The sequence below is a fragment of the Drosophila bipectinata genome, unplaced genomic scaffold (genome assembly GCF_030179905.1).
Source record: "Drosophila bipectinata strain 14024-0381.07 unplaced genomic scaffold, DbipHiC1v2 scaffold_152, whole genome shotgun sequence".
In the NCBI taxonomy this organism is placed as follows: domain Eukaryota; kingdom Metazoa; phylum Arthropoda; class Insecta; order Diptera; family Drosophilidae; genus Drosophila; species Drosophila bipectinata.
Genome location: NW_027222791.1, coordinates 43,973 through 67,766, shown reverse-complemented (window position 1 = coordinate 67,766; position 23,794 = coordinate 43,973). Strand labels below are relative to the sequence as shown.

Sequence of the window (23,794 nt, the reverse complement as noted above, 5' to 3'; positions counted from 1 at the left end):
CTGTTGTAATTGATTGTTGTTGTAATTGATTGTTGTTGTTAGTTGTTGTTGTTGTAATTTGTTGTTGTTGTTGTTGTAATTTGTTGTTGTTGTAATTTTTTTGTTGTAATTTTTTTTGTTGTAATTTTTTTTTGTTGTAATTTTTTTTTGTTGTAATTTTTTTTGTTGTAATTTTTTTTGTTGTAATTTTTTTTGTTGTAATTTTTTTTTGTTGTAATTTTTTTTGTTGTAATTTTTTTTTTTTATTTAAATTTTTTTTTTTATTTTAATTAAAAAAAAATTTTTTTTTTCCAATTTTTTTTTTTTATTTTATTTTTTTGTTTGGAGAACGGCATTAGGAGAGGCTGCTATTCTGAAGTTGAAGCACCGGCTTAACCTCCGGCTTATTAAAAGCCTACACATTCTACATAAATAAACAATAAATAAATTAAATTTTTAGTGATGGGAGTAAATCGATAGCCACTGGAATGAAGATCAACAAAGGGGCAAAAATTAAGTTTGAAGCATACTTTTGGGCAATCGGGACATTTTGAAAATTGTGTTCTAAATTTAACGATTTAATTAATAATGGCTGTTTTTTTAAGTTCCAACCTGTTGCTGGAAATAATAGATATTTGGCATAGGCAGTTCCGTTATAAGGTTAAACAAGGGAGTGGGCCCTCCCAGCGGCAGTCCTATTTTCCTTGCTGCGGCTGTGCTGCGCTGTATCTTCGCGCAGGCGGAAAGAATAAAAATAAAGTATACAAAATACAATGGGCCAGTACGAGCTGTCATGTTTTCCCAAAACATTCCACATGAAAAGGGTACCGTCTTTCTCCCGGCCTGTTACTCTTGTTGTTAGCTGAAATTCCAGCACATCTAACGGTCAATCGCTGCGTGAAACCGGAAGGGTATGACGGGCGTGGGGGTTGAGCAGGGTGAGAGAGAGGAGAAAGGTTGGCGTGCGCACTTCCGTGATTACCGGTCCGCTCCCGTTTGATGTTCTTGTTATTGCTGCCATCTCTTTTGTTTGCTCCAAATAAACGAGCTGTATCTTAGGATTCTCATATCATTCCATAGCACAGCATTTCTCTCGCAAACAGTAAAGCTTTTTACGCTATTTCAAACGCCCGGTACAACAGCTGATATGACTAAACGGCACAATGGGAAGGAAATATGTTATAGAAAGACTATTTTTTCCAGTTTCAATATCATTTTTACTTGATTTAATTGATAAGGATATTAGAATAACGTAAAACAGAGATCTGTTTTATAATCTAAACGTTTTCTGTCTTTAGTTCCAACTTTGAAGAAAGTTATCCCATTAAGTATGCTATATAATTTACTGATAACAATCATTCTTGTGTGTTTCTTATAAGTCCTCAGTACAGTCTTGTGGCCCGGCCCTTGACTTTCTACCCTAGTTTCATCTTAATCCGGCGCTTCTACGCCACAGAATTGCGATTACGGTAAACTCAAAAGTTTGGCAAACAATGCTATTGGAACCCGGTCAAGTACGTTGCAGTTGTAGTTCGACAACCACCGTTCCGGGCTAGGCGCCTCTCTGGGAACACCACCCCCTTCCCTGCCGCCCGCCGCCATCCGGTCACTGGCAGCTCACCGCCTGCGTAGTTGAGGCGTACTTTCTCTCTCTCTCTGGCTCTTTCTCCCGTCAAGAGAGAGTGTTTTGTGGCGCAGTTAAATTTGGCACGAGCTTCCCTCTGTTTTCGCATGGATCCACAGTTATGCTGCTGCTGAGGGGAGGCTGGGTCTGGGGTGCTCTGCTTCTCTCAGTCGTTGCGGAGCCGAGCAGAGTCGAGAAGCACACGAAGCTCGAACGAACTTGCAGAAATTGAAATAAAGCCGTTATTTTTCGTCCAGGAGTCCGTGTGTTTTGATGTGCACCGGAGACTATTCGACGGAAACCGGAACACAACATCACGAACGAGTAAAGTCTGTTATTTTTTTTTGTTGTAAAATATTTTTTATTGTGATTAAAAAAAAAGCATCTGAGTAATGCTTGAGAAAAAGATAGATAAAACAACCTTGTAGTATAGTTGATATCAGAAAGCTTTCTGAAATTGTAACGGTTTAATTGTGCCGAAAGTGGTAAAGAGGAGAAAAAATATGTAAACATGAAAGTAGGACATTCCTGAAGTGGCGAGTGTTGTCTCAGAAATCAGGAAAACCGAGTGCTAAGAATGTTGTTGTTCTTCAGGAATAATTTGACAAGCTGCCTGACAGCCATAGAATCAGTGGCTCTTTTATCCTTTCATCCTTCATCCTTGTGCCTACTACGCACTTACACACGCACACACGGGCACAACAGGCACCAACCAGCCCACGCTCCCATATTCGCACATATTTCATTGCGTAAAAAGCCAAATGCGCAGCAAATTGCATTGCCACGCCCCTCAAAAACGCCCACGCCTCTCCCCTGAAAACAAATAGTGGTAGAGAGATTATGTGGTAGAAGGAAAGCGAGCGAGAGAGCGAACAGGATGCTGTGCTGCTGTTCTGTGTGTGTGTGTGTGCGTGTGTGTATGCGTGTTTTTGACACTTCCTTGTGCATTTTCAGGGATACACACAGGGATAATATGCGTGTGCAGTGAAATCAAGTGAAAAGCCCAAAAATGAAGTAACTCTTCATCAGAAGGACATCCAAGTTCAAAGTACCGTTAGCGGAAAAGCCAAAGACAGCGAAGAAAACCAGCGATAACCAGCCGCCAGAGGCCGCCACTCCACATCCGCTGGGAGTGTTGAGGAATTTCTTTGAGGAAAAAAAAAAGGAAGAAAAGCAAAACAGTAGAGTGCGAGAGAGAGCCAGGGGGAGCGGAAGCGGAAGTGAGAGTGAGAGTGCGAGCGAGCAAGATGGACAGCTCGCCGGACCTGTCGTTGAAACTGCGACGCGGGAGCAGCGATTCCCGCGACAATTTCTACATGGACTTTGCTCAGGGCATCGACTCCGACATCGAGGAGGTGGACACCACAGCCGCTACAGCCACAGCGGAGGTGGTCCCTCCGCCGCCACCGCCACTGCCCACAATCTCCCTTGCCGAGGAGGTGATGCTCCTGGTGGCCCCGCCCCCGCCACCACCGTCACTGCTGGGCCAGCCCTTGCCCACACTGACGGAAACTGATGACATTCCGCCGACGCCCACTCCGCCGCCACAGCAGCAGTCGGCGGCCGATGACGAGGACGACGAAGAAGACGAAGAGGACGAGGAGGACGAGCCGCCGAAGGAGGGAGCCGGTGTTGGCTCTCCGCCGGGATCGCCCATAAACTCAGTGTTGGAACTAGAGCTGATACCGCCACCGCCGCTATCGCCCATGGAGGACGCCGGGCTCCGAACCGATGACGATGGCGAGGGTGAGGAAACTGACGACGCCGAGGAGGTGGTTGCCATTCCACCGCCTCAGGAAATCGACGCCGAGGAGGAGGAGGAGCAACCGCAATCGGAACCGGCAAAGGCTTACCCCGAAGCCAAGGAATCCCAGGACGAAGACGAGGAGGACGATGGCCCTCCACCACCACTGCCACCTCTTCCGTCCAATCTCTCCTACGTTCAGGGCAATCTCGGCCAGGTGACGCCCCCTCTCACGAAGTCCCCCTCCACGTCGCCCTCACCGCCAGTGACTCCGCCTCCTTGTCCGGAGCTCAAAATCAGCCGGATGGTGTCGCCGCCAGCGCAGCACGTCAGCCAGATACCGCCACTTACCCCCTCCTCGGAGAGCGAGGGCGAGGCTGAGTCCCAGCCGAACTCTCCGCCAATCCACGCCAGATTGGATGCCGAGCAGCCGCCTCCCGAAATGCTGGAGCAGGATCAGGAACCGGAGCCAGAACCAGAGCCAGAGGCTGAGCCTGAACCGGATCAGCTACCGGAGCCAGTGAGCGGAGCTCGCGAGGATTACAGTCGCTCGCTGGACAACGAGGACGAGTCGACAACCATCACCACGCCACCCAGCAACGGCTACTCGGCCTCCTCCATCATTGCTCCGCCTCCAGAGCACTTTGCTGAGCTGGACGAGGATCGTGGCTTCATTCCACCGCCGCCCCTGGAGCAGGAACTCGACGAGGAGGAGGAGGAGCTGACCAAGGTGGAGACAGACGAGCTCTCCATTGACCGAGTCTCCCTTCCGGAACATCCGGGCGACAGCATCAGCTCTCCCCGGGCGGCCAGCATCGCCAGCGGAGCCTTGGCCGGCTTGACCGGCTCCGTTTCCATGTCAGCCGGGTCCGGCGGATCCCCTACACCGGACAGTCGCGGCCCCAGTCGCAATGGCAGCCAACGTTCCCAGGTCCCAGGCTCACGAAGTGGCTCCCAGGCCGGCTCTCGCATCGGATCCCGCACTGGATCTGTCGTATCCGGAACTGCTCCTGGCGTCCTGTCGCCGCAGGCCTCTTTGAAATCTCAAACATCTATCCGGTCCCAGCTCCGCAGCCCGGCTGGCTCCATCAAGTCTGGCTCGCAGCGCGTCCAGAGTCCCCCGGTCGGAGAGGGGGCCCCGGTGATGCCCTCGCCCCCGTTGATGCGGAGTCCGCCGCCGGAACTGGCTCGTCAGATGCACAGTCCCCCCCGGGTCACTACGCCGCCGCGCGTCTGCAGTCCCCCGATGGTGAGCAGCCCGCCGAAGCTGGCCGAGACAGCAGCCGCCGCCGCCGGAGTCTCCGTAGCCGGCGGAGTGAAGGAACAGATCAGGTGAGTCAACCCTCTGAGATTGGACATTGATATCGGGGGCATTAGATAATTCTAGGGCGGTTAGTAGTTCGGATTACGGATTTCGAAAGCGTGGAGAGCAGATTAAAGTCCGTAAAGTAGATTGGAGACGCCTCCAGGGCTTCTCGTTTTGGGCACAAAAGTCTCTCGAGTGGGAAAGCATGCGATTTACTTGGAGATTCCTTGAGAATGTCCTCCCTCGCCTATCTAACTGTATCATCTTGTTGGGTGGGTGCTCCAAGGTTCCTCCGTGCCTGCTTGGCAGTCTCCTCGTCCTCGTCGTCCTCGTCGTGCACTTCATTAATTGCATAATCATCCCCAGCATTGAGCCCTCAGGCCCGGGCTCCCAGCTCCAAGCTCCCCACTTCCCACTCTCCCCCCGGGATCTCATGTAACTGTTCGCGTCGTCAGCCTCCATTAGTCGCTGCTAATAGCCCAACAAAACTGTTTAACTGATGTGCTCATGTTGCCTTCGCTTCTGGCATCCTCCTCCTGCCCATCCGCCCACTCCGGCTCCACCTTTTCCACGTAATTCTCCATCTGCATTCGCTTCGCTGCTCCGTTTCGGCGTTGTCTGCAGCCTCCTTCCACTTTGCATTAATTAAACATCACGTTTCCAGAGCAACACCCTCACAAGTTATACGCCGTAAACAGAGCCGGACTGGGCCTGGGAGTGGGACTGGGACTGGGACTGGGTCTGGGCTTGGGCCTGGTCCTGGGCCCCCCAGTAATAGCGCCAAAGCCGGCGTCGAACATGGCAATTCTTCACTGGGGGAAAAGGATGCATTTTTTTAGTTTATTAATTAAATAACTAATGGTTTTAATTAATGTTTTAAATGTTTTTAGAAAACTCTCCTTTGACTCTGTTTTTATCGCCCATTTGTTGGCATTTTTTCTCTCAGTGCAGGCCACACGGCGTATGCGGCAGTTGAATTGCGTATACGCCCGGTCTGCACTCGCCGCTGCCTCTCCGGGCGGCTCGATTGGCTCCACAATGCGGACTCCACAGGCACAAATTGTTGCCGCACGAATACAACAGAAAAGAAGGCGGCCGCTGAGGTGAAAGGTGACAGCCGGAGGATGCCTGGGATGGCAGGTTGTTGTCCTCGGCCTCCGTGGGTGTCACCTGTGCGCCACCTGTATCGCCTCCGTGTGTGTCTGGTCGCTGCCGCACACCCATTATGCCGCCCCGGGCTACACCTCCTACAAGGATGCCTGCTCTGGCTCCTGCTCCTGCTACTGCTCCTTCTCCTGCTCTGGAGGTGGCCCGGCCTCGGCTAAATGGGTCAATTGAAAGTTGCTGGTTGCTCGTTACTGGTTGTGCAACATCGTCGCCATCGCCATCGCCATTGCCTGCTTTATTTTTGCAGCCAATGTGGTTTTCTGCCTTTTTTCTTATTTTTTTGTAGTTTTGCGAGCACCCGTAATGGACATTTCCAGGCCAGCGAGCTGCAAGCTGAAAACCTCCTTTGTCCAACTTTGGGGTGAATGCATTCGCACTCATGAATTCTTGATGCACCCCGGCCGGGTCCGGAAATTAGCAGCTGGAATTGACGGACAAGTTGCCCGGAACCCGGATAATGGCCGCCCGTGCTTTTCGGATTGATTTGTCCGGCTCGGAATCATGATTTTCGACGTCAGAGATAGTAACTGCCATAATCCGGCGTGGATGATGTGGGGCATGCAACTTTGACCCCTTGTGGAGGTTATATCTTGGACAATTTTGGTCTGATTCTAAAGAGGAGTACCAGGCCTCTTGGGGGTTAATCTTTTCCAATATGTATCGGATTTTTATTTTTGCATCATAAAGGCACGGCGGCACATCTTGTACAAGTGCTCACTGTACAGTGAACGTGAATGAGGGAGCGGGTTGTCGACGACCTCCGTGACTTGGTGGCACGAGCTTTGTGGTCGCGAAACGGTGCAGGTGAAGGTGCAGGTGCAGGTTCTTCATTCATTTATGCAACAGTCGAGTCGAGGGCATGGCGTGCTTGTTTGGGGTGAACAACCCCGCAGCAACAAACAAACAACAAAAAAAACAAGAAGAAATTGTGGAAAGGACGCCATAAAGTATGCAGCACACTTTTAGAAATCAGATTACAAGTGCACTCGAGTGCATGACCCACACAATTGCAACCACTCATCCAAAAGCTGGTGCAGCACCACTGCTTTGTTCCTCTTCTGGGTGTCCCGGCATGTCCCTGTATGTCCCGATGTCAAGGTTATTTATAAGCCACCCCCCTCCCTGCCACCAGTCGGGGCATTCGTGCAATGCCATACGGCGTAATGATGATGCCGCCATGGATGGGGATTGCGGATTTTGGATACGATTTGAATGCAAACAAATGATGCGTGTGGATGGTTTGAAGTGTGGGGGGCGTGTGAAGCAGGATGCGACCTCTTCAGATTGAAATCCAGCCATTCAACCGCCATCCGTCATCCTCTATCCCAGCAACCTCCATCCAACCTATCCACCTGTCATGTGTCATGTGCATGCCGCCCACCGTCTTAATTAAACATCCCAATCACGTACTGAAAAATGTTTCATATTTCCATTTGGCCAGCAAACACGATGAGCTAAACATAAGCACATCACTCTATATTCACTTTAGTGCTCAGGTACAGTGCGGTCTGGCAGTGTAAACTTATCTGAGGGATCCCATCCATAAGGCATCCAACATGGCAGTTGCCAGTTGCCAACAAAGGACTCTTCTCCCTTGAAACTATGGCCCTTCCCTGGAAAAGTTAATAGTTCAAATCCTATGGTCATGAAACGCACTGTACTTTCATGCGGTGTCCACTAGACGGCGATTAGTTTCAATTGCCCGTGGAGACCGCTCTGGATGGGGACTTTTCATTAAGTTTCTGTTTCCACTGGGATTGTTCTTTTTTTATTCGCAACTGTCGGTGTATCTGTATCTGTATCTGTATCTGTATCTGTATCTGTATCTGTATCTGTATCTGTATCTGTATCTGTACCTGTTATTAAGCGCAATTTAAAAGAACTGTCTGTGGGGTAGGTGGATACGGGTGATTTATAAGTGGGTGGTTTTCCGGAAGGCCACTGCCGCAGTCCAGAGATGCCCCCTCCCATTAGCATGTCACTATCTCAGGTCGCTGATCGGCAGTTTAAAGTTCAAGTCGTCAAGTTCAATGTATCAGCGGAAATGTCTGGCATCGGATCAAAAGACTATATATATTCATGATTCCTATATGCCACATATCCCATATATACATGGCGTTCTGGAGGGGAGACCATTATTTAATTAAGTCTATGGGTTATCCATGTATCTGTGTATCTGAGTCGCTACTGGCTTTCGGGCTCATCTGTATCTGTGTCTGCAAATCGGGTGCCGGATCTGAAATCCCAATCCCGTGGTTCAGTGAGCCCACGTCGGTCGCACCACCAACACCACCAGTTACCACCACCACCACTCATGTCTTCCTCGTCTTCTTCTCCGACTTATTCCCACTCCTCCACCACCTCCACTTGCAGCAGTTCCAGCGCCGCCACAGCCACCGCCACCGCCCCCGGCAACGCAGAGCCGACAGAGCCGGAGCCCCCGGTGGCCACCGTGAGCTACCAGGACGAGCAGAAGCCACCGCCGCCGCAGCCGGTGACGGTCACCAGCCAGCCGAGGCCCAGCCATCCCCACTACCACTTGCCCCACCAGTTCCAGCATCCGCACCACCAGAACCACCACACGCACCACAGTGTCCGGGTGCCCACGCCCACGGTGCCGAGCAGCTATGCTCCACCACCGCCTCCGCCCTCGGACCCGGCCGGAAGTCCCGGTTACGGGCAACGGCGGCTGCTTATCACCACCGCGGCGGCAGCAACAGCTTCCGGCTTGAGTGCATCCTCAGCTGCTGCTGAGCCAGTGGTGGCCATTTCCCCGGGCAGGGTCTCGGCCCGCTCCGGTTCCCAGCACCATGTGACCATCGACGAGTCCAGCTTGCCGCATCGCAGCCAGATCCAGGAGACTCCCGGACCCAGTGGCCTGATAATCGGCGGCGGGGACGGGGACGGCGACAGGGACATCGGAGGTGGCGGCGGAGGATCCTCCGACCCGCCGTCCTCGCCGGGCGGCAGCAGCTCCCAGCCGGCGATGAGCAGCCAGGCGGACGGAGGGCAGCTGGCGCTGTACCACTCGCATCAGCTCACCAACTACCCGGTGCTGCCCGCCATCAAGCGCACCCACCGCCCCTCGTTCGTCTATCCACCGATGCCGAGGGTTAAGGCGTAAGTATTGGACATATATTCCGGATTGTGTTGCTTACTTTGTCCCTCTTCTAGTGGCGATGCCTTGGCTACGCTCTTCTCGGCCCTCTATGGCAAGCTGCTGGTGGTGATGGGCATTGCTTTCCCCATGGCAGAGGTCATATCCACCTACATACCGCCCTCCTTCTACGAGGTAAGTAGCGGGGACTATAACACTTAATCACACTAACTAAGCCTGTGACTCCCCTGCCTGGTAGGTCTACTATTTGTACTTGTACATTGGCAGTATGATCTTCCTGCTCTTCATGTACGCCACTCTGCTCTGGGGAAGACCCAAGCTGCCAGTTCCGATAGGTAAGGAAATAGCACTCATGGGCCCTTGAATGGTGACTAACATGACCACAAATCTCAGCCACTTCTCCGAACAAGTCCGCGACAAAGGCCAGTGGGACGGACAGCATGGATGAGTCGGACACGGACAGCAACTCCATGCACCGGCGACTTCCGCCCATCCCAGTGCGGCGACCATCACTGCTCTCGCCCCTGGGCAGGCAGCACCACTACGGAAGCTTCTACTTGCGCATGGGCGCCGTAGGTGAGTCCCCGCCAGGATTCCACTGCCAAGAATCGACACTAACTCTCTCTCCTACAGCTTTCGGCATTGGAAGCATGATCTATTCGGGCCTGGAGTTCGGACAGTACTTCGAACTGAATCCGGACACCAAGTGCCACAACGTGCTGCTGGCCCTGACCCCGGCCACGCGGATGGCCTTCATCTTCATCCAGATGTACTTCATCTTCCTGAACAACGAACAGATCAAGGTCTACCGCTACAAGATCATCGCCCGCTTCGGCCTGATGCACATGATCGGCACCAACCTGGCCGTCTGGCTGAACGTCCTCATCCAGGAGACGAAGCACGAGATACTGACCTTCTACAATCCCGAGAATCGCACCTTGAGGATCTCGCACAGGATACCGGGGCACTCGCGTGGCCATGCCATCATCCCCCAGGATCCGACGGCCCACTTGCGGGTGCCGCGTGGCCTGAAGGGTCCCTACCAGATCTTCGAGTGCCGGCGGACGAACATCATCGGCACCCTGGTGCAGGATGCTTCGCCGTTCCTGTTCCCGTGCACCATTGAGTACTCCCTGATCTGCGCCGCCATTCTGTACGTGATGTGGCGCAGCATCTCCCGGCCGCAGAGCCCCACGCCCCAGCGCCCGGACATGATCAGCTCGCCGATGAAGCGCTCGCCCCACCACTACTCCGTGGACTGCGCCCGCGCCCACAAGGGTCTCTTCGTGGGCATCCTGATCCTGGTGCTGACCATCATCTCGCTGATCATATTCTTCGTGCTGATCTCCCGCCCGGAGTTCGTGTCCATGGCCGTCACGGAGGTGACCATCTGCGAGCTGCTCATCTACGGCACAGCCACCATTGCGACCCTGCTGGGCATGATCCAGATCCGGCACCTGCAGTACGACGCTTATCGCAGCTTCTCCCTGGACGATATCCTGCTGGTGGGCGCCCAGACCGGCTCGTTCCTGTACAACATCTTCACGGTGATTGCCGGACACTTTACGCTGCGGAGCGACGACATGCTGGTGCCGATCAACGCCCTGGCCTCGATCGTCCAGACCGCCTGCCAGACGATGTTCATACTGGACGCCAGCCGGCGGCAGGCAGTCAGTCCGGAGCACATCCGCAAGAAGCCCGGCCGGGAGATAGTCACGTTCATGCTGGTGGTGAACCTGGCGATGTGGGCGATCAGCACCCTGGAGAAGTCGCGGGCGGAGTCGCACCCCATCCAGCTGAACTTCTACGGGCTGTGGGCCTGGACGATCATCACGCACGTGTCCATGCCGCTGGCCATATTCTATCGGTTCCACTCGACGGTGTGCCTGTGCGAGATCTGGAAGCGGGCCTACAAGCTCAAGCCGACGTACATGTGAGAGTTCGCCCGCTCGCGCATCCAGAGCATTGCGCAGCAGCAGCAGTTCTGCGAGGACCTGAAGACGAACCTCTCCTACTGCTACTGCTCCACCACCTTGGCCGGGGGCGAGCTGGAGACGGTGGAGGAGGTGGACAGCGGTGAGAGTGGCTCGGGATCGGGCTCGGGGGGCGGATCGGGCAAAGACGATAAGGGGGGCGAAGCTGAAGCTGGAGCCGGAGCTGGGGTAGAGGCCGGCACTGTTACCGCATCCGATCCGGAAGGGGCACAAGGCGGCGACAATGGCACCACCCTGAGGGCACCACACCACGCACGGGCCATGTCGCCGCAGAGCCTCAACACGGAGAAGGCCTTCTGTCCGGTCTACGTCATCAACGGCGAATGAGTTTACGCTCACTTTGAGTTCATCGACGCGATGAGCGGGCATGAGCTCAGTTTTGTCTAGGACTTGCAGAGCCACTGGCAGGATTAGAAACCACCATTTTGCAGATTAGAAACCACCATCACCCAACCACCTCTAGGAGAAGGAACCACCAAGAAACCACAAACCACAAACCAGAAACCAGAAACCAAAGCGGATGCAAGTCTATTTCATTAAAGTATTGAAAACATATCCGGAAAGTTAAAGGATATTAGGAGAGGATATTGAGAGAGAAATCAAAAAACGAGGAACCCCAAAAGCAATGCCACTAGTACGTATACGCAATAAATAAGCTCACATTACGTATACGCCATATCGTACTCGCAACTACTTAGAAGAATCCTCAAAAGTCGATCTGGGGTTTCCGGGCGAGTCACTTACCTGTGAGTCCTTGGAAGACCCCGGACCTGCCTTTTGAGTTCTACACAAGATTAATGGTAGGACATACTCGTAACTGTAGAGGAATTCATATGTTCAGACATAATATTTAATCGAAAAAATGTGAAACTATCTAGTTGGCTAAATTGTTGAACGAGCTCGCGATCGCAATTGAACTGCAAGACATTTTATACATTTATATACAAAGGATATAAATGAGAGACTGACTAAGGATCAGCACAAAGGGTTGTGAGGCAACCGAACTATATACCGCATACCAGATATGTATAATCCCTTAGCGAGCGAGTCGAGTTCTTAAATGGATATTTACAAGCATTATTAATCGGCGTTCAAAGGCATAAACACATATATTGAAAACCGTAAAGGATAAGCAAAGGTTCCGATCAGGATCGGTCAGGAGAGGAAGTCATTAACCCCACCAGAGAATCGAGGTGATCATCTTTAAGGATCAAATGGATCAAAACAACAACGCAAAGTTACAACACACACACACTGGCCTACCAAGTAGGACAGTTCACAGAAACACACACCCAGACCCCTACCACACACAGTCTAGAGTCTAGAGCCTAAGGATAATGTAGCCACGCCCCCCCATCAACTCCCGACGCCCCCTCGTTTGAGAACATTGTTGAAATGCCTGATTTTTATCACAGCGTTAATCGAATTTGTTGATATTATTGACTTGTTAGGAGCCTTGTTTCGCCCGAATAGGTTTATTATGTGATATGCACTTGTGTTTCTTCTAAGCTTGGTCTTCACATGCCCCTCGACCCCACCCCACCCCAATATATACACACAGTATTAAAAATGCTCAAAAATAATGAAATGTAGATGACAAATCACGAAATTGGAGAAATCTCACCTACTGTAAGACGCACAAAGAAATCTCTAGCGAGTAAACAATTTTTAAGGAGTTATGTACGTATAAATATCGATGTCTGTTTTTTTTTTTTTTTTGTTTTTTTCTCGTCTACCATAATGGTATAAGATATATGTATCTAGGATATACACTTGCGATCGTCTCTGTATATTTTTCAATGCCAAAGAGTTCTTTATGTAGCCTATGTTGTAATTGCGTTCTTGTTGCAAAAACCACAATTAAAAACAAAGAAGGGAGTTTTTTGAATTTACTAACTCATCCATTGTATATTCAAAAGTTATTCAAATGCCAAATCGAAATCGAAATCGAAACCAAAACCAAAAAGCACACACATCGTCACCAAACTCACACAAAGAATGAAACAATTTAAGAACAAAATATACATATATATATTAAAGTATATATATATATACATTAAATTAGTTATTTCAATTTTATACTCGTACTAAATTTTTAACTAGAATTAACTATAACTTTATATGCATTTTTCTTACATGTATTTATTGTACACCGACTCTTGGAATACACTGCTCGAGAATCGAGAACCGAGAACCGAGAACGGGGATCGAACGCAAACTCGAAAATCAAATCGAAAAACGAAAATTTAAAATTTAAAATTAAATTTAATAATTGATTATTGCATTAGTATTTATTGAAGTACTATAAGTAGTTGCGATTGTGAAATCGAACGTCATTAGAGGAACTCCTATTCCAAGTAGAAACTGAAACCGATTGAAAATTACGACAAAATAATAACAAAATATTTAAAAGTTATACCCAAAACCACTATTTTTTCTCATTAAAATGGAAAAAAAAAAAACAAAACCAAAAAACAAATCAAAATAAATGTAATAATCGAAATTGTGGGACTCACTTTACTATATACTTTGTATTCTCTGGCTTTTCGAACCTTTCTATCCGTCTTTCGCAGAACCCTTTCCTCGGAAGGGGGGTTTCAATACTTCCAGAGATCTGTACTTCATGTAGTTTGTAGTTTAAGGATTCCACTTTTCTAAAAACTTTTCCCCAAAATAACGAAGAAATAAACAGAAGATGATGAGAAACAATACTTAACAGCTATGGAACTGGACTAAGCCTAGGAAAAGCAATTTGCATTAAGTGTTACAAGTATTTATATGTATTTACAATAAAGGTTAAACGAAAATCAAGCCACACGCCCCCCAGATACAACTAGTCGTGAATGTTCTGTGTTCCCCAAGAAAGAAATAAATACACCCCCCAAGAAAACCGAAAAACCGAAATCATAAACCAAACTATATTGACTATAAAATGGCAGTAAATATGCAATAAATATGATTATTAAATTGAAACGTAATTCGTTTGCTTTTGCCGGGCCAGTGCTACCGGGGAGTGCTCATATTTGGGTCATCTGGAGTGTTTCTGCGAATAATGTCCTAGGTGGATGCTTTGCTGGAGCTTATGGGTGGGGTTTCACGATAGAGCTAGCGATGTAGATACATTTACATCCACATATACAGATACAGATAGAGATATAGGTACAGATTCAGATTCAGATACAGATACTGAACTGAAGCCGAAAAGTGTAATGTACTCGCAAATAGTTGTACAAGCGAGTATCTCCAAAAGTCAGGCAACCATGTATCTGTATCTGTATCTGTGACTGTATTCCCCTTCTCTTTCTTCTTCTAGAGTGCGTGCATTTTCCCGACAGAGATGGCCTGCTCATTTCCCCAACTCCCCATCTCGCTCGACTGTGGATGCTATTCCCCTCATTTCAGCTGCAATTTGTGGATGCTGTTTTCTTTTTGGAGGCAGCCAGCCTATGTATCTTTGGGGCTGAGACTGTATATATACCCGGAATGGTTACCCGGGATTTGAACCACGCCCTGGCCAACCAAGCTGGCCCAAAACTAGGTTAGCACTCGCCTGGCGCGTCTTTTCCGATTTCTGCAGGACATATCCATGCATATATATATATATATATATATATATGTGTTTGTGTGTGTGTATCCGTGCCTATATCCTAATTCAATTAGCCTGCCCAGCCCATATCTCCCTTCCCCCCCCCCCCCCCCAAAAAAAAAAAAAAACTATTTTGGTTTTTTTATTTGCGTATCTTTTATGTCGTGCGCCCGCCCCGCTGCCTGGACTGCCTGCCTGCAATTAGACACGCAAATGCACCCTGTTTGGCGGCAAACTAAAAGCCATCCGAGGTGAATGTCCTGTGGCAGGACTCGACGCATGCGTCAAATGTAAAAGTGGCAGTTCCGTAGCTGCTGCTATTCGACCCACCCGCCCAACTACTAGCCGCCCCTTTTTCGCACTTTGCCACCAAAAAACTACCCCACCATCCCCCAGATTGCATCTTGGATTCTTGGGTCACACCTTTCGGCCCATTAGCGTCTTTTGTCTCCGGGGAGACGGGGCCAGCGCCCCGTTCTATTCACGGCTGATAATCTGATTACCCGCATGAACAAATCGAACGGAGAGCTGTAGAGCCAGCCGGACAGCCGGACTGCCGGACTGCCGGAAGGCCCGATGGTTGGACAATGACATGCTCCCCATGGGACATCCTCGTAGCTGTCCATTAGGTCCTGCTGCTACTACACGGCTTTCTTTCCAATTCCTCAACAGGGGCTAGAGTGCATATGCAAACAGAAAATGTAATTGCCCTAGTTTTCTGTTTACAAGAACTTTTAATACTTTTAAGGGGATTTCGATAAGTGTTTAATTTCCAAGACATTTTCCCAAGAAAGATATATTAGAGGTAAATGGTAGTAAGTGACTAGGAATAATAGTAACTCCTAGAAAACCATCTTTTTAAAAGCCTTGCATTTTAGTTTATCTTCGAAAAAGGCTTTTATTTTTTTAAACTTTTTTTCAGTCTACGAATTTTTATTAAACTTTCATTTTTAAAGATTTAATCTTAGAGTATTGTGAATACTAATTCCTAGAATTTTTCAATACTCTATTAATCTTTAAATAATACCGTACTATACTTATTATTCAAAAATAATAAAGATCCAGTCAAAAATAATTTATTTTAATCTTTAATCTTTTTTTTTAATCTTTTATTTGTATTATCCATAAGAAGTATTATTCTATAATCTATAAATCTAATATAAGAATCATATATTTTGTTCACAAATTCCCCAAAATATGCCACTGATACTATTTTTATTTTTTTTTGAAAAAGACAAGCAACAGACGCCGGAAACTTTGAATATCGTAACTTACGATATTGGGGCCGGCGGCGTCGATTGCTAAAAAAGTTTTTTCTTTAGCAGTCGCAGTCGACAGTGAACCGTTACGAGCGATGGAAGGCAGCTTTTCCAGACCGGTGCCTGCCAATAATAAATTAATCACAAAAATCAGACAATATCAACCACAATAACAACAAATAGAATAAGAATTTAAATCCGAATCAGAATCAGAACCGAAATAAAGCAATTGCAGCTTTTTAGCCAAGAATACTAAATAATTAAATGACGTTATTTAGTCATTCGCGACTTTAAACGGCTGTAATTGCTTTTTTCCCATAAGCTTTGTTGTTCTTGTTGTTGTTGTTGTTGGTTAGTTACTGTCTAATAGATAGTTAATTGCTTGCATTACAATCATTTGCTAAAAAACCAATTTGCTTTGTTTTTGTTCCTGTGCAGTGAGCCAAGTGTTATTCCATACAAAAAAAAAAAAGTCAAAAACTTAAAACACGACGACAGAGCTCAGAGTGCGAAGTATATTTTTTTGGTACGTGCGTCGTCCATTTTGTCTGCTCTGTGCTTGTGTGTGTGTGTGCGTGTGTCTGTACTTGTGTTGGCGTGTATTTCCGGTCCAGTCAGTCAACACGTATTTTTGGCCAAGACAACAACAACAACAGGGAGCAACGAGGAATAAGGCTAACAGAAAGGACAACAAGCCGCAGCGAATATAACGGAATAAAAGCGCGCGCAACAGACGCCACGCCCCCTCGACGCCGCCCACCCCCCCGCCAGAGGAGTGCTTCCGCTGCCAAACAAAGAGGACATCAAAAAGGACATCACTGACAAAGGAAGGACGCATGTGACGAACGTCGAGAGAAGAGGCCCCTAAAATAAAAAGTAAGTCAAGTGGATTGGATCCACTGGATACCCCAGAAAGATCCGCCGCACAAGTGTGACATCACATACAGTAGAGCTTCCCTATCAAGGAGCTCTTTTAAATCCTTTTATTGAATAGCTTAGAAACCACCTTAAAAAATGACACAAAAATAGGCAGAATGACATCAGAAGTTTTTGGGAAATCCCCCCTATCGAAGGCTGACTGTGCTAAGCTCTTGCTGATCCCCTCCCCCAGTCTCCCCCGCCCGTCACACGTAGCGAAAGCAATCAAACTGCCTGCCCTTCTCCGGTTACAAACACACATTTCTTGGTCTTCCATTAGAAAGACATTGGAATCGCGCTGGGTTTTGGTTCGGTTTGGTTTGGATTGTGCTACCTTCGCCAAAGTAAACCCATAAAAGTGCTGGGCCAAGCGGAAAATCTTAATTGCACAAGAAACGCGACAAGGGGAAAAAATACTAAAACCACACAGCAACAATAACAACAACAACAGTCGGAGGGCAGAAGACTGATACTGAGACTGAGGAGGAAGTCTTCCGGAGGGCAGATCATTTACCAGAATTAGGTCAACACCTTAATCCTCCCCTGAAGACAGGAGATTTGCAGGCCAGATGGAAGGTCTTAGAGGTCTTCTTAGGAGAACTTAAGATTCTTAAGAATCTTAAGCTATAATAACCAGTTTTTCTAGATTTTTGTTCATTTTATTTAAAATCATTCAAGCACAAACCTACGCTTGAAATCGATTTCAAGCACTGTATAATCGTTATCAATATTTATCGATTTGTATTAATCGATCTGAGAGCTTAAGAAAATTGAATGTTTTTGGAAAAAGGCGCGGAAAGATGAAAAACCCATTCGCGAGGGTTGAAAAGCAAACGACACGCGATTTCCATGCGGTGGTTAGTTGGGTCGGCTAGTGGGTGGGTGGTGCGGCTACCTTTCTTTCTTTTTTAGCCTTAGGCTGTGGTGGTGGTTTGACGACTGGACTTTGCAGCATAAAATATAATATATACATGCTAGAAACAACAAAAAAATAGGGAACAAAACAAAAACAGAGCGGAATGCACATTCTGCATATCGTGCGACCGAATACGTATATTAACTAATGAGCCGACGACCTCGGGGGATGGATGACTTGCCAGCTGGATGACTGGGTGGTTGGATGAATGGATGGATGGATGGATAGATGGGTGACTGGGATGGGTGGGTGGTTCTGCGAGTGAGTGAAGGAACGTACCACGCACCACCCACCACCAAAACCCTAAAAAACTGACTGATTGCAGACTACAGACTGCAACCGCCAGACGACTCTTTTTTTTTTTGTGATGATTTTGGTTTTGTTTATAAGGTCACCCTATTGCCCCGGACTGCGTCCATCTGCCGGGTCTCCCAGTTCTCAGGCTCATTTCCATACCAAACACTGTATCCATTCCCCTTAACTATTCCCATTTGCATTCCCATTTTCATTTCGATTCGGATACGGATTTGGACTCCCAGTTTGGCATTCTTTCTTTCAAAGTATACAATTGCATATCCGGTTCTCAATGTGGGCGCCGTCTCTGCAACATTCACAGATCAGCTTTTTATTCTACACTGAGAAAATATACCCCTCAGATACATTTCAAAGCTTATTGAAAAGAAAGTTTCTGAAGACCCACCACCTTTAATTTCTTCAAAGATTCATCAAAAGATCTATTAATATATCTATTCTCACACTCATTTTCTGGCTGTGCAGTGGCGCCGATCTCGTTATTTTAGATCTGCGGCGGGTGTGTGGGTGGGTGGGGCTGTCATTTGTTTGTAATCTGTCATCAGACACTGTTGCGGGCCCGTCATAATTCATGCAACATCGACGGCGAGTGCAGCAAATGCAACAAATGCCGCGGAGGCACGTTGCACTGGTCGCCCAATTCAAGTGGCACAGCTTGTTTACCATAAAAAAAAACCAGCAGACAGTTGGTGGCACTCATATTTCCAGATCGATTGATGCGAGACCAATCTGGAAAAGGAAAAACCTTGTTAAAAAGAAAGGAAAAGCCCAACCACCCATCAAACAATGCTCCCCCACTCTTGATGCACTTTTTTGCATCATATTTTAACTATTTCGAAACCGATTCTAAAACCAAATACCATTTACGAATCAGAGTTCCAATCTCCTTCAATCTGCATCAAAATATCAAAAATTTCAAACAAATATATTTTTTTATCAATTTTTGACCAAAATCCTAATGGTACCCCTTGAAAAAATTGAGAAAAATGGCTAAAAAATTTTAAGACGAGGTTTTAAAAACGAATGATGCTTCTTGGAATTCTAAGATCGGGAAGGTATAACATTTCAGGATTAGTCAAGTATTAGCTGAGTTATATACATTTTCCTGTGAGAATATTGAAAAATTGGAAACAGGTTGACTTTTTTTTATTTTTTCAAAAACAGTATTTTTGGTGCACTTCTTAGCAGATATTTTCATTGTTTAGCAACCGATTTTTAAACGGAATACCATTTATGAATCAGAGTTCCAATTACCTTTGATCTGCATTAAAATATTGCAAATATTTAACAAAAAAAAAATTGTTCAAATTTTTGACAAAAATCCTGATGGTACCCCTAGGAAAAATTGAAAAAAATGGGTCGAAATTTTTATTGTCAGGTTTTGATTGAAAATGATGCTACTCGAAGTTCTAAAGTCGGGAATGTATAACATTTTATGATCCGCTGAGTATAAGCCGAGTTATCCTAATTTTCCTTTCAAAAAATTGAAAAAATGGGAATTACTTTTTCCATGTTTTTTGAAATAAAAACACTGAAATTTTTAATGCACTTTTTAGTGAATATTTTAAATGTTTCGCAACCGATTCTTAAACGGAACACCATTTATGAATCAGGGTTCTAATCCCCAGCATTCTGCACCAAAATATATAAAATAAAATAAGGATCAATTTTTGGTCATTTTTTTGATAAGTACTTGGAAAAATTTCAAAAAATGGGTCCAAATTTGTACTGCTAGTTTTTGATTGTGAATAAAAGTACTTTAAAATCTAAGATCGGGAAGGGTTAACATTCTGCAATCGGACTACGATCATGGAAGATATGACCTTTAAAAGTTAAAATAAAGTACACATATCAATCTCTGGGTTTTAGTTTTTGTCTGGACTGTGTTTTTTTTTTAGAAACTAAAAAGCATAGAGGATGTGCTAACTAGATAAATGTTCATGGCTCAATAAAAGTTCAAAGATCAGGTACATGCCACCTTAATTGGCAATAAAAGCCCATTTCAGCCCAGAGGTCAGACATTATTTTTGTTTAAATAACTAAAGAACGGCCTTAATTTTTCCAAAACCTGCAATGAGAACTTCCGAAGGAGAACTACCGAGATCTCGCTTTCTTCTACTACTTGGCTTAGTTCCCATCAAGAAGTTCCCATCATCCTCCTCTGGGAGAGTCCCAACCGAGAGTTTACGACATCATTACCTCAGCTTACCTGAGAAAGAAAAAACTAGGAAGAAAAAATCGTAGAAAGGTGCAGTGTCGGCGGTCATAAAAGCATTCTGGCCACAATGTAGCAGTGTGTTCTGTGTCTTTTTTCCTATTTTTTTCTATTTTATTCTAGCTGTGGCTTTTCCACTTTTCCATGGCCATTTGCAAGACAGAATTGTCGCATGTTCCCGTTTGGGTAGCAACATCAAGCCAACCAACACAGTCGCGCAAATTGAAAGCTTGGCTAATACCATTAACATTTGATGGCTAACAACCACACACACACACAACCACACACACACACAACCCATATGTGCAAAAACTAACCCAATGCTGTTAATTGCCGCAGCAGATCTCTTATTTTGGCTCTAAACAACATTATTGGTAAGAAAACGAAACAAAAACAGCTGAATAGAACTTGACCTCAATGGCCAATAAAATATTGCCATTTTATCCGTTTAATAAAATGTAGATACTTTTAAAAATCAAAATTAGAGCAATGCATCGACACAAGCCCATTAAGAATATTTTGATTTTATGATTTCTTGCCAAAAAGTTCAAAAATATTTTTAATCGAAAACATTAGATTCCGATGCTCCTCCGGCTGCCCCCGAAAATAGTCTTCCATGTGCGGCCTTGAATGGGTAGCATTTTCCGTTGAAGAGCAACAAGTGGATTGTCTGGAAATTCCACGGTGGAGCGTTTTATGGCCATCACATTTAATCCATTGATGCCGGCGTATGATGTTGATGGATTCGTGCCAAGATCTTGACAGATTGATGGGCTATGGGGGAAAGGGGGTACTTCAGATTCTTTCAGGCCTCAGACTCCAGAGTTCGAAACTGAAGCATAGATTCCCTTGATTATGTGCCACACTTCCATTTTGGATTCTGGCCAAAAATCATTATATATATATATGGGGAGTATATATAAAAACCAAATTGCATGCTGCAATGGTGTTTATTTGGTTTTCATGCGTGGGGCACAATAGCATCCGAGGTCGTCTGTTGTCGAGAGGCGTCCGGTCGAAGGTGGCCACTGGAGTACTGGGCCTCGATCCCCCTCAGACTAAGCCCCTGGCACCAATATCGGGGAATGCGTATAAAAACAAAAATGATCGAAGCAAATCAGACACTATGCTGGCCCATATTTCCATAACAAAATATATGTAGACTTTGGGCGTATAAATAATAATCACATCATCTGGGCCAAGTCTGAAATACGAGAATTTTTCCTAAATATTAATTGATTTGTATATTTTTATATTGTTTTTTTGCAGTTCGACCAATTTGTGAAACCAAAAGTCTTGAAATTCAACTGCTGCTGCAAACCGTATGACTGATTTTCTCGTTGAACCGACAGCTTGATTACCTCCTTAGCGCTTTATATACCGTATTATAAACCTTTATATATACCTTTATACAAATGGAAAACCAATAACTCCGACTTTGGAGCTAGTTGATTATAAGCCACGCTAGAATCTAACCCAGAAAGCTAAAAAAAAAAAAAATACAAAAAATTAAAAGGCCTTAAGTATCAGCGAGCATATCTAAGGAAAACAAACATATATCCGAATATCTGGCAGATCAGAGCGAGAGCGGGGAATGCAGCGGTGTCCCTACATTCATGAGATGCGGGAACGATTGCTGGACCAACCGAGGGAGACACTTCAGCTGGAGAACATGGAGCGGGCCAATCTGCTCGAGAACCGCCAGTCGGCATCCGAATCCAACCAGGTCGGCACTGTGGTGAAGGTACGGGCCCTTCGATCTACTCGCTACAAGGATTCAAGTTCGACTCATATGCAATATATCATCTCGAAACACCCACACCCCAACATAACACACTGAAAACATTTTATGCGAAAAATTAATGTCATTTATTAAATTGGAAGCTTTTCACAAGACTCATATAACATTTCATAAATCCTCAAATGTACATAATCATTAGCTAATCGAAAAGCTTGTAAATATTGCATATGGTTTAAGGAATAACCCTCTTTTTCGTACAGTGTGTGTCTGTGTGTCGGTGTGTTTGTGGCAGATTAACCATTTATGTTTCAAGATTGTTTCTTCTATAGCCGGATCCGATACCAAATCAGTTAACCAACAAAATCCTTGCACGAGTAACCGATTCGCCCTTAACTTTATGTTCCTCAAAAAATCTAAAAAATTCGAAAAATCCGAAAAAAGTAATATGATTTTTTGCAATAAATTGGAATTGATCAAATGTACAGACATATTGTTTTCTAACTCTCTTTGGTGTATGGATGAAAATAATAAATAATAATATTCATTTTATGTAAATATGTATATTTTATTATTATATAAATAATTCCAATTTATTGTGTGTCAGCGGGTTGTCCTATCATAGTTATAATAGAAATAATAAATGTGATTTGTTGATACTCCCAACAGCTACAAGGCGATACCTACCACACGAGTCCTGCCCACCAGAGGACTCCCCTAGTCCCACACGATCTTGGCGAGGACTTCAATTTGGATTTCGACGAGGACTATCCCATCGATGTGCGACGACCGAAAAATGCCAAGTAAGTAATGCCTCAATATATAATCGATAAATCAATCGATATCCCATCCCAATAGCCACTCGTTTTCGCCATTTGCTAGCACCACTCGAAAGTATAAATAAATTATACTCCAAATATGTGTGTCCACCATCAAATGTTTTGTGTTTCGTGTTTATCGCATTCCATTTCCGTACCAAAGCTTCTTCCGTTATCGTTTCATTTCACTCCGTTTCACGTCATTCCATTCCATTCGTCCCTGAGCAGCTAAGAAAACTAATCGAAATCATTATCCCTTAAACTGATCTCTGTGAGAACTCTGTGTAGATCCTTGATTCTGTATAAAGCTGTAGAAAAATATCAATTATTTTATATTCAAAAATATGCTAAGATGTTAAAAGTTTAATTTTAATGAGTAAGAAACCGTTACAGCGGCAAACATCCACCGGTCCTGATGCGTCCGCAGCCAAGGTCAGATTCTGCTAAATATCTAAGTGATTTGAAAACCCTATCCTACATATATCTAAATATCTTAAGCCTGTACTCTTTCTTCCGACATCTAAGCCTATTATACTTCCGATAGATCACTGACCGTAGAATCACTACTATACTGCTATACTAACCCATCAGTTCTAAGCTACATAGTCGATAGTTCTCACTCGAAGTAGTTCCTAATGATTTCCCACCTGCATCCTGCGATGGCTTCTCCTAGACGTAGTTGGCCAAACTCTAAACGCACTACTAACATCATAGTCGAGACTCGATGTAAATAAAGTTAATTCCCCGATTATATATTTTTTTCCAGTGGCTTAACACAAACTTAAGTAGCCTATCCGCTTAGGGAGTCGCACACAAAAACTAGCTGAGCCCAAATTTATTCTTTTTTCCTCCAAAGTTTCTTTGTGTTCTTTTTTTTTTTTTTTGGCATCCAGCGGATCTGGGGATTATAATGTCAATGAACTGGACGACAGGCAACAGCACATTGCCTTACATTTCCGATGGTTGCCTTCCCAATCCCCACTCCCCACTCCTATTTCCATTCCCATTTACAATTTTCTTTCTTCTCCGTGACCCGGGGACACATAAAACAAATAAGTAGGCAGGCGAGTCATCCAAAATCGCTAACACAATGCAGTTAG

At 45.7% G+C, this 23,794-nt stretch overlaps 2 protein-coding genes across 6 annotated transcripts; both read left to right on the top strand.

The window, feature by feature from the left end:
- The first annotated feature begins 1,766 nt into the window (after positions 1–1,766).
- Positions 1,767–11,664, top strand: LOC108122824 (proton channel OtopLc). 2 transcript variants are annotated; one of them, XM_043209868.2, is made up of 7 exons: positions 1,767–1,932; positions 2,558–4,679; positions 8,197–8,940; positions 8,995–9,112; positions 9,177–9,273; positions 9,332–9,514; positions 9,572–11,664. In XM_043209868.2, the coding sequence occupies exons 2-7, from the start codon at positions 2,851–2,853 to the stop codon at positions 10,873–10,875; spliced, it is 4,275 nt and encodes a 1,424-aa protein (XP_043065803.2). In that variant the 5' UTR covers positions 1,767–1,932; positions 2,558–2,850; the 3' UTR covers positions 10,876–11,664. The 2 variants fall into 2 exon arrangements, with proteins under 2 accessions (XP_043065803.2, XP_017093124.3); XM_017237635.3 differs by having other exon boundaries at positions 8,194–8,940.
- A 4,653-nt stretch (positions 11,665–16,317) lies between these two features.
- LOC138927048 (uncharacterized) lies at positions 16,318–23,358 on the top strand. 4 transcript variants are annotated; one of them, XM_070282570.1, is made up of 5 exons: positions 16,318–16,653; positions 21,408–21,460; positions 21,714–21,882; positions 22,546–22,679; positions 23,088–23,358. In XM_070282570.1, the coding sequence occupies exons 3-5, from the start codon at positions 21,733–21,735 to the stop codon at positions 23,236–23,238; spliced, it is 435 nt and encodes a 144-aa protein (XP_070138671.1). In that variant the 5' UTR covers positions 16,318–16,653; positions 21,408–21,460; positions 21,714–21,732; the 3' UTR covers positions 23,239–23,358. The 4 variants fall into 4 exon arrangements, with proteins under 4 accessions (XP_070138671.1, XP_070138670.1, XP_070138672.1 ...); XM_070282569.1 differs by having other exon boundaries at positions 21,408–21,882; positions 23,088–23,354; XM_070282571.1 differs by having other exon boundaries at positions 21,408–21,864; positions 23,088–23,351.
- Positions 23,359–23,794: the final 436 nt, after the last annotated feature.